The 16,403-nt window shown below is 39.8% G+C and overlaps 2 protein-coding genes across 5 annotated transcripts; both read left to right on the top strand.

The window, feature by feature from the left end:
* Window positions 1–5,537: 5,537 nt before the first annotated feature.
* Window positions 5,538–8,015, top strand: LOC311024570 (cell adhesion molecule CEACAM6-like; the record flags this gene model as incomplete). Its single annotated transcript, XM_084027026.1, has 5 exons — window positions 5,538–5,856; window positions 6,546–6,821; window positions 7,413–7,661; window positions 7,809–7,895; window positions 7,980–8,015. The coding sequence occupies 4 exons, from the start codon at window positions 5,538–5,540 to the stop codon at window positions 7,880–7,882; spliced, it is 918 nt and encodes a 305-aa protein (XP_083883152.1). The 3' UTR covers window positions 7,883–7,895; window positions 7,980–8,015.
* A 2,359-nt stretch (window positions 8,016–10,374) lies between these two features.
* Window positions 10,375–14,919, top strand: LOC311024323 (nectin-3-like protein). 4 transcript variants are annotated; one of them, XR_014598296.1, is made up of 8 exons: window positions 10,375–10,512; window positions 10,652–10,721; window positions 10,950–11,285; window positions 11,502–11,604; window positions 12,909–12,943; window positions 13,020–13,090; window positions 13,230–13,436; window positions 13,470–14,919. XR_014598296.1 is itself a non-coding variant. In XM_084026688.1 (7 exons), exons 2-7 carry the CDS (start codon window positions 10,661–10,663, stop codon window positions 13,377–13,379), a joined length of 756 nt encoding a protein of 251 aa, XP_083882814.1. In that variant the 5' UTR covers window positions 10,375–10,512; window positions 10,652–10,660; the 3' UTR covers window positions 13,380–14,919. The 4 variants fall into 4 exon arrangements, 3 of the variants coding, with proteins under 3 accessions (XP_083882814.1, XP_083882815.1, XP_083882816.1); XM_084026688.1 differs by having other exon boundaries at window positions 13,230–14,919; XM_084026689.1 differs by having other exon boundaries at window positions 13,035–13,090; window positions 13,230–14,919.
* Window positions 14,920–16,403: the final 1,484 nt, after the last annotated feature.

Below are 16,403 nucleotides of genomic sequence, written 5' to 3' on the forward strand. Positions count from 1 at the left end.
CTATGTTAAGATGTACTTACTGCGTACTTCTACTTAGAATACAGACATATAGAGCATATATATACTTCACTGTGCACTAAAATTGAATGCTGGTTTACAACGATACAATACCAAGAGTCAGCTGTTCACATTCCAGTGGGTTGTTGATTAATTTGGGTATGAATTATTATCTTATACATCATTTTATGGTGTTTGTATGCGTTTATGGTGAACTGGTGACGTGTGCTTCTGCCCAGTGTAAACTGGGAAAGTTAATCCTGCTAATAAACTGATTGGCTTCTCCGTTATTGCAGCCTTGAAGAGCAAAAGATATTATATTCCAAGTGTCACATTTACCACAAATGATATGTCGGGATTGTAATTGAGCTTCTCTCGTTCTTTCATCATCTAATGCTATGTTCGTCTCATCTGCCAAAACAGGAATGCTGTTTAACTGTAGCATCAACATGAAAAGAGTAATATCTTGTTTGTCTAATATGCGACAGTACAAATGAACTGATGGTTTATGGACTCCCAGTGAGCCACGTAGATTCACATGGGAAGTCATCACACCATCAGCCTTGTTAATCATTATTATTCTATAGAGCAACGTTTCATTTATGTCTATAATAAATATTTTATCACACCGGTTGTGCAGCAGTAAATGGACTTTGTTATTTATCACCGACAACATGAATTGATGTATTTGACCCTTACACTGAATATGGAGCCGCTCTGGTCCAACACAAATGGAATTAACGACGCGGCTTTGATTGCCACGCTGACCTGTTGTCAGATGAAATCTTATCATCATTACTCCAACACAAACCAATCATTAATCTCCAAGGTTCAGGCAGACCAGGACAAGGACAAAGGAGTCCACGTATGACAGGTCAGCTGACCTCAGTGGATTTGTTGTTTCATATTTTGAAATATAAGAAATATCGGTCTAAAAGAACCATTCCTTTTGTATGAGACTCCCCTGGATACTGACAGTGGTAATTTAATTTAATTGATTTCTTCAGCGCTCATGATGCTCAGAGGGGCTGGAACACACAAAGCAGCTGTTCTGTGTGTGTGGTAATACATCAGACAAACCAGGCTATGTCAGCTCTACAGTAAACCATATGTGTGGTGACCTTGTGTGATGTCATAGGAGCAGGAGGCACCGCATAGAAATATACCAAAGGGTTTTAAAGGCAGCATTTGTTATTGCATTTCCGGCACCATTGAGTCTTCATCCATGTTTCTGCTTTTACCTTTAAATGATAAAATACAGAAACAGCAGCAGCAGCAAAATAAACAGATTGATAACCTTTGATCATTCACATCTCATGTCTGACTGCAGGTTTCTACCTCAGTCACTGGTTATTGAATACAATGACGCCCTCTAGCAGCCTTCAAGAGTAGTAGTACATTTACATTTAGGGCATTTAGCAGATGCTTTTGTCCAAAGAAACTTACAATAAGTACATTTGTCAAAAGAAGGAAACCACAACATATCATTGCAGATAAAGTAAGAGCTAAAAATAGAAACAAATGTCATGCTATGTAGTAGTATTAGCAGCAGCAGCAGTAATAGTAGCAGCAGCAGTAGTAGTAGCAGCAGCAGTAGTATCAGCAGCAGCAGTAGTAGTAGTAGCACTAGTAGTAGTAGTAGCAGTAGTAGTAGTAGCACTAGTAGTAGTAGTAGCAATAATGGTAGTAGCAGCAGCAGCAGCAGTAGTAGCACTGGTAATAGTGGTAGTAGTAGCAGTAGTAGTAGTATCAGCAGCAGCAGCAGTAGTAGCACTAGTAGTAGTAGTAGCAGTAGTAGTGGTAGTAGTAGCAGTAGTAGTAGAAGTAGTAGTAGCAATAATGGTAGTAGCAGCAGCAGCAGCAGTAGTAGCACTACTAGTAGTAGTAGTAGCAATAGTAGTAATAGTACTAGTAGTAGTAGTAGTAGCAGCAGCAGCAGCAGTAGTCGCACTGGTAGTAGTGGTAGTAGTAGCAGTAGTAGTAGTAGCACTAGTAGTAGTAGCAATAGTGGTAGTAGCAATAGTGGTAGTAGCAGCAGCAGCAGTAGTAGCACTGGTAGTAGTAGCAGTAGTAGTAGCAGCAGCAGCAGTAGTAGTAGTAGTAGTAGCATTAGTAGTAGTAGTAGTAGTAGTAGTAGTAGTAGCAGTAGTAGCAGCAGTAGTGGTGGTAGTAGTCGTAGTAGTAGCAGCAGCAGCAGCAGTAGTAGCAGTAGTGGTGGTAGTAGTCGTAGCAGTAGCAGCAGCAGCAGTAGTAGCAGTAGTAGTAGTAGTAGCATTAGTAGTAGTAGTAGTAGTAGCAGCAGCAGCAGCAGTAGTGGTAGTAGTAGTAGTAGTAGCATTAGTAGTAGTAGTAGTAGTAGTAGTAGTAGTAGCAGTAGTAGTAGCAGCAGCAGCAGTAGTAGCAGTAGTGGTGGTAGTAGTAGTAGTAGTAGTAGTAGTAGTAGTAGAAGAAGTAGACGTACTATCATTTAAAACAAATGAAATAACATGAAAGATGACATTAAATAACAACATGTTTTGGAGGTAGTGGCATTTTAACAATACGTTATTTTCTGACTCGTTCATGTCAGTCAGACGTTAGTAAATATTGGGCTTTTCTGACACAAGTGGCTTTACTTTGCAGTAAAAGATTAACTAACTTACAGCTACACAGATAAGACCTGGCTGTAGCTTTATTCTGTAGAGGTCAGAGGTCAACCCAGCTGAAAGATCTAAAGAGTTGGCTTTTCAAAATAGATATTAGCCTTTTATCCAAATCAAACACATAATAAAACTAATTCTACCCTAAACATATTTATTTTCTTGTCTTCAGCACAGAATCAAGACTTTCTTTGACCCTTGTGTATCGATGTGCAACGACGCTGTGTTTCTGGGACATTTGGTGAGTCACTATACTGTCTCTGAAAGAATGTGTGTAGGCAATAAATCCATCAGTTTATTATTATCATTATTATTATTATTATTATTATTATTATTATTATTATTATTATTTATGGCCTTTTGGTCATAGAAAAAAAATCTTGGATTCTTAGAAGTTTTCACTCCAAAAAAATTAAAAATTATACTTTTTAATTGTTTAATTAATAATAAATAAGAAGATTAAGATAAGAAGTTTATATAATTATTATCCTTTCTCTATTTGGGGAACAAACATAAACATTTTTAATTAGCAAACTATTTAGAAATATTAAGTTGTTTCAAAACCAAAAATAGAATAAGGAACAAAGATATATTTTTAATATGAGGAACTATATTTACTCAGAAAGCAGACTAAACAGAATAAATCCATTTTTATCATGACAATCCCCTTCAGGTAAGTCTAAAAATGGTAAGAGATGCATTTTTCAGAAACACAGCACACTGATACTAGTGACGTAGCTACTGTATTGAAAAAGGGGGTTTGGTTCTGAACGTAAACTGTGTCTGTCATTACAGTAAACTTTACAGACTTGGAAAATCTCCAAAGAATCCATTCAGAGCTCATAAAAACGTAGCGATGGGGCGTGACTCCATATGTTAAGAATGGATTTTGTATCACATAAAACTTTGGTTTCTGTATTAAACTCAAGTTGGGAAATACAGCGTTGTAAGAAAACAACATTTCAACAGAGTCAAAGGGCAGTTTGTGAAATAGTCACGAAATTGAAAACTAATAATTTGTTAACATGCATACACAGACATTTCCATTTAGTACAATGTAAAATGTTAAACTATTGCATAAACTGTCATTGTTCTCTTTTGTTTTGATTTCATTTGTTTTTGTAAAGCCTCTTTGAGCACCTGGGGAAACGCTATATAAAATGTATTATTATAATTATTATTATTATTATTAATTATTAATGCTGTTTTTGCTGCTTATGTATAAATAAAAATAATATTTTAATATGTTTATATTGAGAACCACTCGTTCAATCAATCAGTCAGCCTGATGGGCCACATTAACTGCATGGCTCCCAGTGTGAGAGCTTGAATATAAATTTACACTGAGAGTGCCGCTTGTTATTGAGGGGCCTCATCGTATCTGTCGCTGTCAAGTTTCACCTCCCATTCTGTACATTCACACGTCCCACACCCGTGACGCATCCTGAACGCCTCATTGTCTCGTGAGGCGGTCAGGATGACTTGAAGTGCCGGGTCGCCATATTTGAACTGAGGAGTATGAAAAACTATATGAAATGTCATTTTTATTTTTTATTCCATCTACTTGCAGATGTTGAACCAAAGATGTGTTTGAGAGGCTGCATTAAGGAGGCCGATCGAAGACGTCCAGGAGACGCTCGGCCTCCCGAGGAATGCTACGCCCGACTCCTCAAACACCACCCAGAAGCACTTACTGAAGAGCTCATAAAACCCAAACACTAGCATGACTCCACCACCATGACTCAGGCTTCTGCTACACACCTGTTTGTATTTGTGACGCACACAACTTTACAGAGGTTTTGGCAGAATTTTGATAATCTACCAAAATCAAAAGAGCGTGTGCTCAAAGTGTGAAGAATTGTGTCAGAAAAGTCAAAATGTGTTTTTTTTCTAATCATGCTGGTTTCATCAGTTCTTGTTTGGCCAAATCAAGCGGATGAATGAGTCTAAACGTAGAGTTCGGATCATTTATAAATAATATTTAAGATGACAAAGAACTTCATGACATGACGTCATGATTTGATTTTTAGACATTTACTTATGTGCTTTCTTCTAAAAAGTGGAAAGTTACAGCCTCATCCTTCATGAAGTCCACACACACACACACACACACACACACACACACACACACACACACACATTTCTTGAACAAAGTTAGACAAAAATATCATTGTGACCGAAATCTCACATCTTTTAACCTTAAAATATCATAATATAACGTGACATCTTTGTCACAGTGAGAAAAACAGTAATGAGCTGCTCATTAATTTAGCTGATTGAATTATTTTTAATCCACATATTTTCTGTTACTGAATTGAGAAATGTAAACATCAAAAATAATGTCAAATTCATTAAATTATTTATAAGCTTATATTTTAATTTAAGGAAAAAATAAGTCGGGGCCCTTACAGGTTAAAATAATATTCCATCATGCGTTATTGTGTTGAACCTCCTTCCTTTGATGACATGTTTTTCCCATCACAGGTCAAAGATTATCTTTATTTTCTCTTGCATCTGTCTAGTCACATTTCCACAAAGAGCATATTAGTCTCTGGGTTTCCTCCTGACTGAACACAAGCCTCCGAGCATTCTGGTGTGTTTACACAATGGCATCGTAAAAAAGTGTTTGTGCTTTTCATTACTGGGGGGGGGGGGGGTAATGTTGGTCCTGTGAGGCGATAAAAGAGCAGAAGCACCCGTGACTCGCCATCCTTTTGGATTTTGAAGAGGACCGTGAGAGTCATTCCACAGCAAGATGCTCAGGACTGCTGCTTGTTTGGTGCTTGTTTTATCAGGTATGAATCCAGATGCTGTTTTAATGGGTTCATGTTGTATTGATAACTGTGTTATTGAGCTAAACATGACCAGAAGTATGACTTGGCGTTCTCTCTGTAACCAGGTATGTGTGGAGGGGAGGGGATCTTACCCCCGGGGCCTCTGAGCGGAGCGGTGGCCGGCACCGTGAAGTTCACCACCACCCTCAGACCTCCGGAGAGTCCGTTCCTCTCGGTCAGCTGGAGCTTCAAAGGGGTGAACATCATCACATCCACCAGCACCAACATCACCGAGCCGGGACACGCCAACAGGATCTCCCTGGACCGATCCACGGGGGCCCTGGAGCTCCGGAGCCTGGTGTTAGAGGACAGCGGGGAGTACACCGTCACCATCATACCGGACGGAGGGCTGCAGAAACAGGGGAAGACCATACTGAATGTGTATGGTAGGCTCACTGTATAGTCCAATATATTATTCTCTTCACTCCTTTTCTTGTAAATGTACCAAAGCTCTTGCTGGGATTCAACAGTTCATAGGTTTTATTTGTCACACTCAGACAATTTGTGCATTGCAATGCAGTGTTGAAACTCTTAAGAGCCAGCTGAGGAAAAACCAACTGAATCGATGCAAAGCAGATCTCAGTGACACCGCAATATCTATGATACTAATTTAGCATTCCCTCAGCAAATAAAATGCAGAACTGCTCACATGAAATGTCGTTAAACCAGGAAGTAAATGAAATCACGACCACATGAAAATGACCTAAACATTTGATGAAATTGGAAAAACTTCAGGCCAATAAACACAGAGTAAATGAGCATTTTGAGTTTTCACTGAGACAACCAACAGAGGTCTGAAGATGCCAGATTTGCATATTAAAAAAAACAGGAAACGACAACATGATGCACTAATGAGTCTCAGGCCTTCTTTAATTGGCCTCGCTGTACTCACCAGCTGACTGAACTCCGTTACCAGGAGGGAGGAGATGCTCTCACACTGAAGGATGTTTGAGGCTCCCTGACAGGAAAAAGAGAAACGAGATAGATCAGCAGATTAGATCAGAGGACAGGTGGAAGACAAACAGTCATACAGACGGATGGGATGGATGAGATGACTTAGATACTCTTTTTCCAGCCCTGATAAGCGGAGCCGTCGTCCGCAGCCCGGCGGCCGTCTTGATAGAAGACAGAAGCTCCACCAACCTCAGCTGCGAGGCCTCCGGCTCCATCAGCAGCAGAGTGTGGACGAAGGACGGCCGGCCGCTGCATCCGGGCGGCAGAGTCAGCTTCTCCATGGACAACAGGACGGTGTTCCTGCTGCCCGTCCACAGCTCCAACCACGGCACCTACGGGTGTCGAGTCAGCAACCCGGTCAGCAGCATGACTGGGACCCTCCGTCTCACGGTCAACTGTGAGTGCTGCTCACTGAATATATTTGTTGTCATTTCATTCTGTCCTTTATTGGCGGTGTAACTAAGTATGTTTAATTAACACAGACACGTACTGCTTTAAATAAGTTCAGATTTGAGGTGCATTTTTCTTCTCTTTCCACCTTCTACTCCAAATAGAGAAATTATTAATAATTAATATTTTTTTTTTTTTACGAATCAAACGAGTAAAATTCTGGTTTTACTTGTCTAATGACGACCTTTTGTACTTTTAACACGAGTAAATGTTCCTGAATGCTTTTACTTTTTAAAGTGTGCTACTCTGACTTAAAGCTCTACGATTTGGAATAAAAACAATTCAGTCTATCAGCCGAAGGCCTGCATAGAAATTGACCAATGGAAGCCATTGCTCCGGAAGGCTCCCATTCCTCGTACCCTCCATCCAATCCCCTCGTCTCCCCTGAATCGTGGAGCACTGAGGGGAGGGGTTTGGTCGGGGGGGACGGGATGCTTTTTTCAAAACTGTCTCAGAGGCTCAACTGATTTTCAGAATGTAGACCATAGCTTTAAAATAAAGGCTCTGAATGCTTCCGTTATGACTTTTCTCTGTGCAGTTGGGCCACATAACGTATCAATCACTGGGCCGTCAGCAGCAGCGCCGGGTCACAGAGTGACCCTGAGGTGCTCCGCAGACTCCGTCCCTCCAGCCAACTTCAGCTGGACGCTCAACGGCAACGACACGCGTGTTAATAACTCCATGTTCGTCATCGAGAGGTTGGACGCCGAAAGCGTAGGAAACTACAGCTGCACTGCCAGGAATACGGTGACCATGAGGGAAAACTCCACCGTCCTGAATCTGAGAGGTGAGATTTCTCTTCATGCATCGATCTGTCAATAAATGTGTTTTTCTGAAAAGGTCACGGTAGTTTTGTCAGTGTTGAATACATTTTAAAGCCAGCTGCCTATTTCAAGGAATGATAGTTGGGTTTTTTTTTTTTTACTTCATGCAGCATCCTGCACTGCCCCCTGCTGGTCGTGTTATGTGCTGCTGATCAGTACGCTGATGCTGAGAGGGTTAATGTGAGAGGAGGTGGCAGGTGAGATTAATCATTCATGATAGATCTGCCTTATCGCTTTATTACTGTCACTCTAATAATCATTGTTCTATATTTGTTTCTCAGATTCTACCTTCGCTGATGCATTTTGCTCTTGACCGAGGACACGGATTAAAATCTGTACAAATGTGTAAAAAAAATGCTATTTTGACTCGAGAGACAAAGTGGAAACAATCAATTCTCGTATGAATTAAATAGAGTTCAGGAGACGTAAGAGTGCAAATAAACGCCTGTGTGTCCACATTTGTTTCACAAATAAAAGCACCATCGATGCCTTTTAACTTCTACACCGTGAAATATTAACTGAAGGACACAGAGATTTATGGTTGGAAATAAATGGAGACGTGAAAGGATTGTATTATTTTGAATGAAACTGATCACCTTTTTAAAAAATGAATGAATAAAAGAGAACATAAGGAGTACTTGGTTTTATGTTTTTCTATCCCTGCTCAAAGATAAACCAGAACACTGTGTGGGTTTTTTCAGAGAATGTCACTACAGACACCTCATACTGTAAACATATAAATACAAATATTAATATCCTTCCATCATAGGCTTCATCACCACTATGCTATCCCTGGGAAATTAACATTTATGTAAATTAAAATCTGTGAGATTCAAATCATCCAAGCACAAAAGTGCCATTCAGTATAAATACAGGAGTATTATTACCAATATGAATACTAAAAGTAACTATTAGTAAGTAATACATGTAAACTCTCCCTCTCAGTGTTCTTTTAGACTTAATTGAAGGGCTGAATTTGCTGCGTTTCTATTAACACTATACCAACACATTCACACCGTCGTCTCCATAATATTTAGTGTGCTTTGACTTGGTGGAGATGATACTTGTTCTGCCCGTCTCGCCCCTCAACGCCAGTCATTTACATGCAGGCAACACGCCGAGCTCCACCAACCGAAACAGGCAACGCTTTGCATCCCTGACCCGATTCCCCTCTGAACACCTGGGGCTAATTTAGCCAAGGACTCCGATTGGCAGAGATAATTATTCATCTCGTTCCCGAGATGCAGCTCCTACCCCGGCGTTTGACACGAGGTCACTGGTGAGCGGCTGGAAAAATGAATGCAGCGTTCTGGTTTGTGCTCCTCTGCTCCCTCGCCGCGTTATCATCGGGCATCTTAACCGAGTCTGTCAGTCAAAGGTCGCCGTGCGGCTCCAGAACAAATCTGCACACAGCACATGGAATTAAAGAGGACATGAGACATGACATCACTCATTACCCGTCAGTCACAGGAGTTCAGTATGAGCATGTTTTATACCCGGGTCTAAACAAATAAAAATGTCCTGTGTTTTCATCTATATTTCATCATAATTGACCAGAAGTGGGTTTAATATCACAAAGACATCAAATACTAGATTATAAATATGAAAATGGTAGTCGGGGAGGAGGAAACAGTCGACATTGGAAGATAAAAACAGAACAAAATGCTTTTTAGAAGCTTGCATTAATTAAATCTTCAGCCATCTCTCTAAATGCAACATGTCAAAGCTGTGATCGCAAAATGAAGAACTACTACTAGCGAGTGATTTGAATATTGAAATAACATGGTTCCTCTTTAAATATTGCATAACACGGTTCCTCTTTTAATGAGAACTCTCGTCTACGTCTGCTGTCATGCTTTCAATGTTATCTTTAGTGGAAGTGTGTCACAGTTCATGACCGTCCTTTTCCCCGGCTTCACGTTCATTCAGTTTGCAGGAATTCGTTGTACAATCTCTTTCGTATGTAAAACTGGGTTCATCATCAGAGGAACGTGAAAAAGGACCAAATGTGACTGAAGGTCAACGGGCCTTTTTGGGGGGGGGGGGGGTGCTGCTGTGGTGAGAAGATTTCCATTTCAGGAAATATGCTCACCACAGCAGCGTTGTAACTCATGTGTGTTTTGAATATATTATCACACATTGAGCTTAAAAAAAAAATATATATATATATATATATATATATATGTATATATATTTGGCTGATGGCACAAGAGAAAATCATCTAAGAAGTGAATCATCTTACATCCGGGTAATGACACAAATAATAATTCAGTCCTGCTAGTAGTAAACTCTACTTTATAAATATATATATTGTGTGTCACCACATAATTATCTGCCTTTAACCACACGAGGTCGCTGTTGTGCCGCCGGCAGAGAACTGCACACCTCAAAAGAGAAACGCTCGGTCTTTCTTATCGTTTTTATTCCCGTTTAAAAAGTGCAGAGAGATGATGGGGAGATGTTTTCCTGCTGTCCGCGGCTCCCAGATCCCCTTTTCTTTCTTTGGTAAGTTATTTTAACCGCCAATAATAAGCCACGTGTGTAATATGTTGATAACTGGCTGTTCACACCTCAGTAAATATTCTAAAATATCCGGTTTGAGGGTTGTTGTTTTTTTTGCAGCATAGATGTTGAAAACATAAACCGCGTGTCTGTCAGCCCGTGCCCGGTCCTCCGGTTAGACCCGGTTCCTCTTTGTAACCTCTTCTCCCTCCTGCGCTGCATGACGTCATCAGCCGAGACTTCGCCCATGCTGGTTCACTTTTCAGCGTTTTAGACTGAAGCACCAGCACCGCTCTGCCTCTGCCTAACTCTGTAAGTTTCCCTCACTTTTATTTGATTTGAAAGCTGATGACAATAATTATAATATTACTTAAAACAAGATGTACTGTTTTAACTCAGCATATGCACCTCTGTGTGATATTGTAATGTTATTTTGTCCTCACATCTGTAGTTATGAACAATGAATACTTGCAAATCACTTGTCGTCCTTCTGAAGTTGAGTTACATCACATTGCTTCCAGGTAAGAAAACATGTTCTTATATATATATATATATATATATATATATATATATATATATATATATATATTTTTTTTTTTTTTTTTTTGTTTAAGATAATATTGTTTTTAAAATAATTAAATACACAGTGGTGTGAAAAGATAAGTGCTGTTGGCACCACATTGTGTGTACTGAAAAAAGGCAAATTGAGTATTTGTGGGGGAAAAAAGAAAAATCTCTTTTTTTGGCAGTTCTGGAGGCACAAAAAATTAAAGTGTCGCCTGAGGTGACGGGATACCTGGGACATAACGTCACATTGCCCTGCCAATTCATCCCAGGAGCGAAAGGTTACGTGAATCAGGTTCAGTGGGACCTCAAACAAGACGGCGAGGAAATCACCATTATTGTCGCTAACGTACAACATGGATTCATAGCCCACGAGTCGTTTCTGAAGTTGAGAGTGGGGATCGCAGGACAATCTTTGGTCATCAGAGACGTGGAATTTAAAGATGCGGGGTCGTACACCTGCATGATTACAACCTTTCCCAGCGGTCCATTCGTGGGAACCACCAACCTCGTTGTTCGAGGTGAGTGAGGAAAAAAACAAGCATATTAACACGACGATGTCTTCAACATCAGCATCATCCCAAGCAAAAATTTCAGATTCTTATGGTGAACTTTCTCAATCCTACCGTCCATCACTCTTAAGTCTAAATGGGCTCCTTCGTCTCTCAGCTACACTAATCATACAGCTTGATATGAACCCCATTCATTTAAATCACACCTCATGTTTCTTCTCTCAGAACAGATGCCGTTGTCGTCGGCGACGGTGTCTGCTATAGTGATTGCGGGCATTCTGCTGTTGGTGATCACGGCAGCCATAGTTTACCTCGTCTTCATCAGGAGGTGAGAGAGCGTGGCTTTGGTGTGCAACTGTGGAGGATTGTAGACGCTGTAGAGGAGAAACCAAGATGTCACAAATATATCAGCTTTTAAACAGCCTTTTTCTATTTGTAACGATGACTATACGTCTGTCATGTGGACGGTTATGTTTAACAGTATAACTGCATATGGTGAATTTATGAGGATGTTGAACTTCCTCTTTTTTATTTTTGGAAGACGGACAGATGGTAAATTAAATTAACAAACTTTGTAAGGTGGTGGGCCAACATGAGCCACACAACTATTGATTGGGGGTTTTGTATTCATTGTCAGGCAGCCATTATATTCTATTTGTTCATCTTTTAATATTCGAATATCTGAAGGATGCACGTTTTCTTATCAATTATACCACAGATATCTTCAAGGACAAAGCTTTTTAGTCAGGTTTTAAAAATGTATTTGGTTATAAATTTAGTTCAAGTTAAGATGGTGTTCATTTTCTATTGAGTTCAAACAGAATGTAAAAAGTTGCCTTTAGTTGGTTTGTTTAAGCGTTTTTAAAAAATATTTTAAGAAGGGATATATGGAAGCCACGAGGGCAAGCGAGAGAAAAAAGAAGAAGAAATCTTGTGATCCATTTTCTAAGTCTGAGTTAAATGGTTTTCTCTTCTGTGTTTATGACATTTCAGGTTTTGTAAGGACATTCTTTCCAACTTAGTCTTCCAGTTTCTCAAAAAAAAAAGTTCGTGAAAACGTGTGGAAAAAAGTTTTGAAATAGAATTCGCCTTAAGGAAAATATTAATGTGTTAAATCCTATTAAAGGTTGAGTAGATAAATTGGAAAAACCAGACTTTGAACGCATCGCTGAACAGGAAAGGTCCCGCCCCCTTTGTTCACACCTCAGATCGGCAGAGCGCAATCAGGAAGTAGGTGTTGACAGACAAACAGGCCGTCCAATCATTTTCTCTGGCCTGACTTTTTTGATTGGACGGGGTTTTACAGTCCTGCCATAGATGACATCTTTTTACTGTCAGAGCATTTAATGTATTCATTGCTATCGGTATGTTACCAGGATTTCAAATAATATAACAGAACGTGTTTCTGAATAGAATCACCTACTCAACCTTTAAGTATAGGGTAGTTAAAATATAATCCCCGACTAAAATGGATCACCAGAATTACTGTATTTTCCCCTTCACTTTCCTCTCAGGCCTTCCAAAGAAAATTAATTATTTACACAGTTTTAGAAGAGAAGTCACCTCAGACCAAAAGTAAAAAATCAGGTCTATCACACAACTAATCACAGCACTGTTGATTCCTTTACTCAGACGCCGGCCGAGAGTCAGGCATCGTGTCTACACAGGTGAGAACAGAAAGCACTCTTCACTCTATTTTTAGAGATTCACATTCATTCTGTGTGAGTTTCGGTCCCCTTTAAGCATGTCTTCTTTCAGATACAGGTGGCCCAGTGATGGATGCGGCCAGGCCATCTGTTATCAACCGAGACGAGGTAAGCCCGCTTTACAGGCGCACGTCGGAATTTAACTTGACATGTAATTTATGAGGTCCTCGTGATGAGGCAACATAATGACACAACTGAGCAACAAAGTCCTCCACCTTAACAACTCCTCTGTCAACCTTCTTCATAGGATGTGGTCTACTCTGACATCAAGCTCAAACCGTCCAGAGATGCTAAACCTGCATCCCAGCACACAGCGGATGATGTCATGTACTCCGAGGTAGTTCATCGTCAGCAGCCCAGCCTAGATGAACTGTACGCGAGAGTGGTAAAGGTCTAGACTAAAACCCGAAACGTTCGACTCATGCTCTCGTGTAGGGGATTTCCAAGGACCCTTGTTTCCAATCCAGCCTCGCAGCAGGTGATGCAGTATAAAAAGCAAATGTTACGTTTCAAGTTCACAGAGCTTTCAGTAGCTGTTGTGTTCTTTGATAACAAGAGTCCACAGCCATGCTGGCGGCTCCGTGAGGCTGTGCTCGAGCTAAATGCTCCCATTAGCATGCACACCGTTAGCAGGTTACGGCTCGACACAAAGAACAGCTGGGAAAAGTCCGGACGATGCCACGAGATGGAAGTCAGAGCATCAAAAATGATTTCAATACATCCTCTGGGAACCATGAATGTACAGCGATACACCTAGTTGTTTTTGTGGTATTCCAAAAGTCAGCAGGATACATCATCAGGGCACCATTGATATTTATACCGATCTATAGCGTAGGTGTGCAGATATTTGACAGCATAAGTAAAATCAGGAAAAATCAGAGGATCACAAAAGTCTTATGAGTGTATCCTAAGAGGACCTTGAATATCAGTTGTAAATTGCATGACAATCCATCAATAGCACTCTGAACCATAAAAGTCTACCTTTTGGTAAAGTCAAGAGTTCAAATCAGTAGGGTTCATCCTCTGGTGATCACGATTTTGACTTATTTTACCTCGCCATGACGTGCAGTTGAAAAACTCTCACAGCAGTCTCGATTGATCCGACCACACAAAGTTCCTGTTCCTCCTTTTGCCGACCATCGAAAAAGAGGAACACATACAAAAAAAGGAAGACAGAAAAAAGAAAAATTCGACAATCAAAAGGGGAACCAACTCACTTCAGTGACGGCAAGAGCTGAAGGTACTCAGGGACTTTTAAAGCGTTGCTCAATTTCTGCAGCGTGGTTAACTTTCTAGATTCCTCATGTTGTGATTCAATGAAATTGGACGTCAGGATGTTAAGAGACGTGATGCGAGTCAGAGAGGAAGACTTTAGTTGTTGTGGTTCGTTATTTTCCTAATTGTGCCTATTTTTTCAAACGTTCCTGTAGCTGCTTGAACCAAAAACAATAGTTACATATGACACTATATATGCATTCCACCAGCACAGTTACTGGTGACAGTTGCAACAGTTTATTTTACCCCATACAGGATCCTGTCTGCTTCGGGTCTGTTGTGAAAACTGTAAAAAAAAAAAAAAAAAAAAGGTGACACAATATGGTGCGTAAAGTCACTGTCGGGTATCGTATATGTCTGGTTTCAGCAGCGCTTCCTGACAGTTACATTTTGTGGGTGTGAGATGAACCTGTTATGTCACTTTGTGTTGTCAGAACACAAACATCTTGTTGTTGGGCAAAAAATAAAAATGCACTTTAGTGCCTTTAATTGTTACGTTTCTGTATGTATTCTATTTAGTTAAGGTAAAAAAATAAAATAAAATGGTGTTTTGTTTACAATGTAAACGTTTAAATCATTCTTAAATCGGGTTAATTGTCTTCACATCATCTTCGTGAAAACAGAGCTTTGTTCTACCGTTAATAAACGTGTATGTAATCACAGACCTGATCACATACGTGGCTTCTTGCTTGTCTCATGTACTGAAGAGTTCTGTCGTGGCAGGAAACGGGTAGAAAGATAAGACAAATGCCGCTTCATGCAAGTGCAGTTTTGAAAATACTTTCACATTGAGAAGAAAGAAAGCAGACATCAACGTTTAGAGGAAGCAGCGCTGTTATTGTTGTTGCACTGTTTCATTTCATTCAAATGTTTAAAAATAAGTTTGTGTTGCCGATCTGAACGTTTTATCAAACACGTTTGCATTAATGAATCCCAGTCTTTCTGGTGCATTTCCTCAGGAGGTTTTCTATGAAACCTGAAGGAAACAAACTAATCATCTATAATTGAGCTTTAAAAGGAAACACCGCCCTGATTAACAGGCAAGATAGCGAAATGTTCGGGGAATAAATTGTTCCACTTAAACTTTGACATGCTGGTCTGACTGGCTGCTCTGCAGAGCACCAGCGTGTATTCTCAAAATTAGTCATCAATTTAAGATCAATTTCAATATCATTTGGCCACATGAGGTCACTGTGTAACTGGGAGTTATTAATAGCAGCAGGAAAGAAATAAACACTGGTAGCGAATTGCAGCTTGAAGACGACATCAGTTAGTGTTTGTGATTTTCTCCACCGGAAAATGCAACGTAAAAATTGGCAGCATATCAGCCTCGTGCTTCATTTACATCCCAATCTCAGCTGAGACAAAACGTTTAAAATAATGGAGTAAAAGGATTGGCAGCAATAAGTAATTAAAGCATTCAACCATTCATTTCTTTATCTGTTCCACTCATGATGGAGCAAAGTAAAAGGAAAGGAGGAAAAGGGTTACAATCAAAACACAACTCTATGTCCCATGATGTTCCCAAAAGGTATAGGACAAAAAATAAATCTTATTTTACCCAACCCTGACTCAAAACATAAATTAAAAACAATAAAATTAGATGGTCTGTCAATTTACAACAATAGCAAAAAAAGGATAAATACTCCAGCCAACAAGAAAGTAAACAGATTACCTGCTACTTCAGTCTAATTGTGCTTTCTTCATACATTTCCTTGAACTGAAATATATTTTTACATTTTAATTAATTGTCTTCTGAACCATAAAGTAACATTTAAAAATAATCAGCCAATACTTTTTGCTGATAATGTATTAATGAATATAAATGCACGTGTGTTCTCCGTCACATGAATAATTCGACAATCCCGTTATAACGGTCACATACCTGTTTTAGCAGGAAGACGCTCTCATTAAGAAATGGAACACCAGGTGTTCATTATTAACGTGTTCAAGTGCAAAATACTGTTCTTCTAATGTTTAACTGTTAGGGTGGAGAACACACACACACACACACACACACACACACACACACAGTTTCTATCATCTATAACACACACACGCACACACAGTTTCTATCATCTATAACACAAACACACACACACACACACACACACACACACACACACACACACACACACACACACAC

This window comes from Eutrigla gurnardus, assembly GCF_963514095.1.
Source record: "Eutrigla gurnardus genome assembly, chromosome: 14".
NCBI classification, from domain to species: Eukaryota; Metazoa; Chordata; class Actinopteri; order Perciformes; family Triglidae; genus Eutrigla; species Eutrigla gurnardus.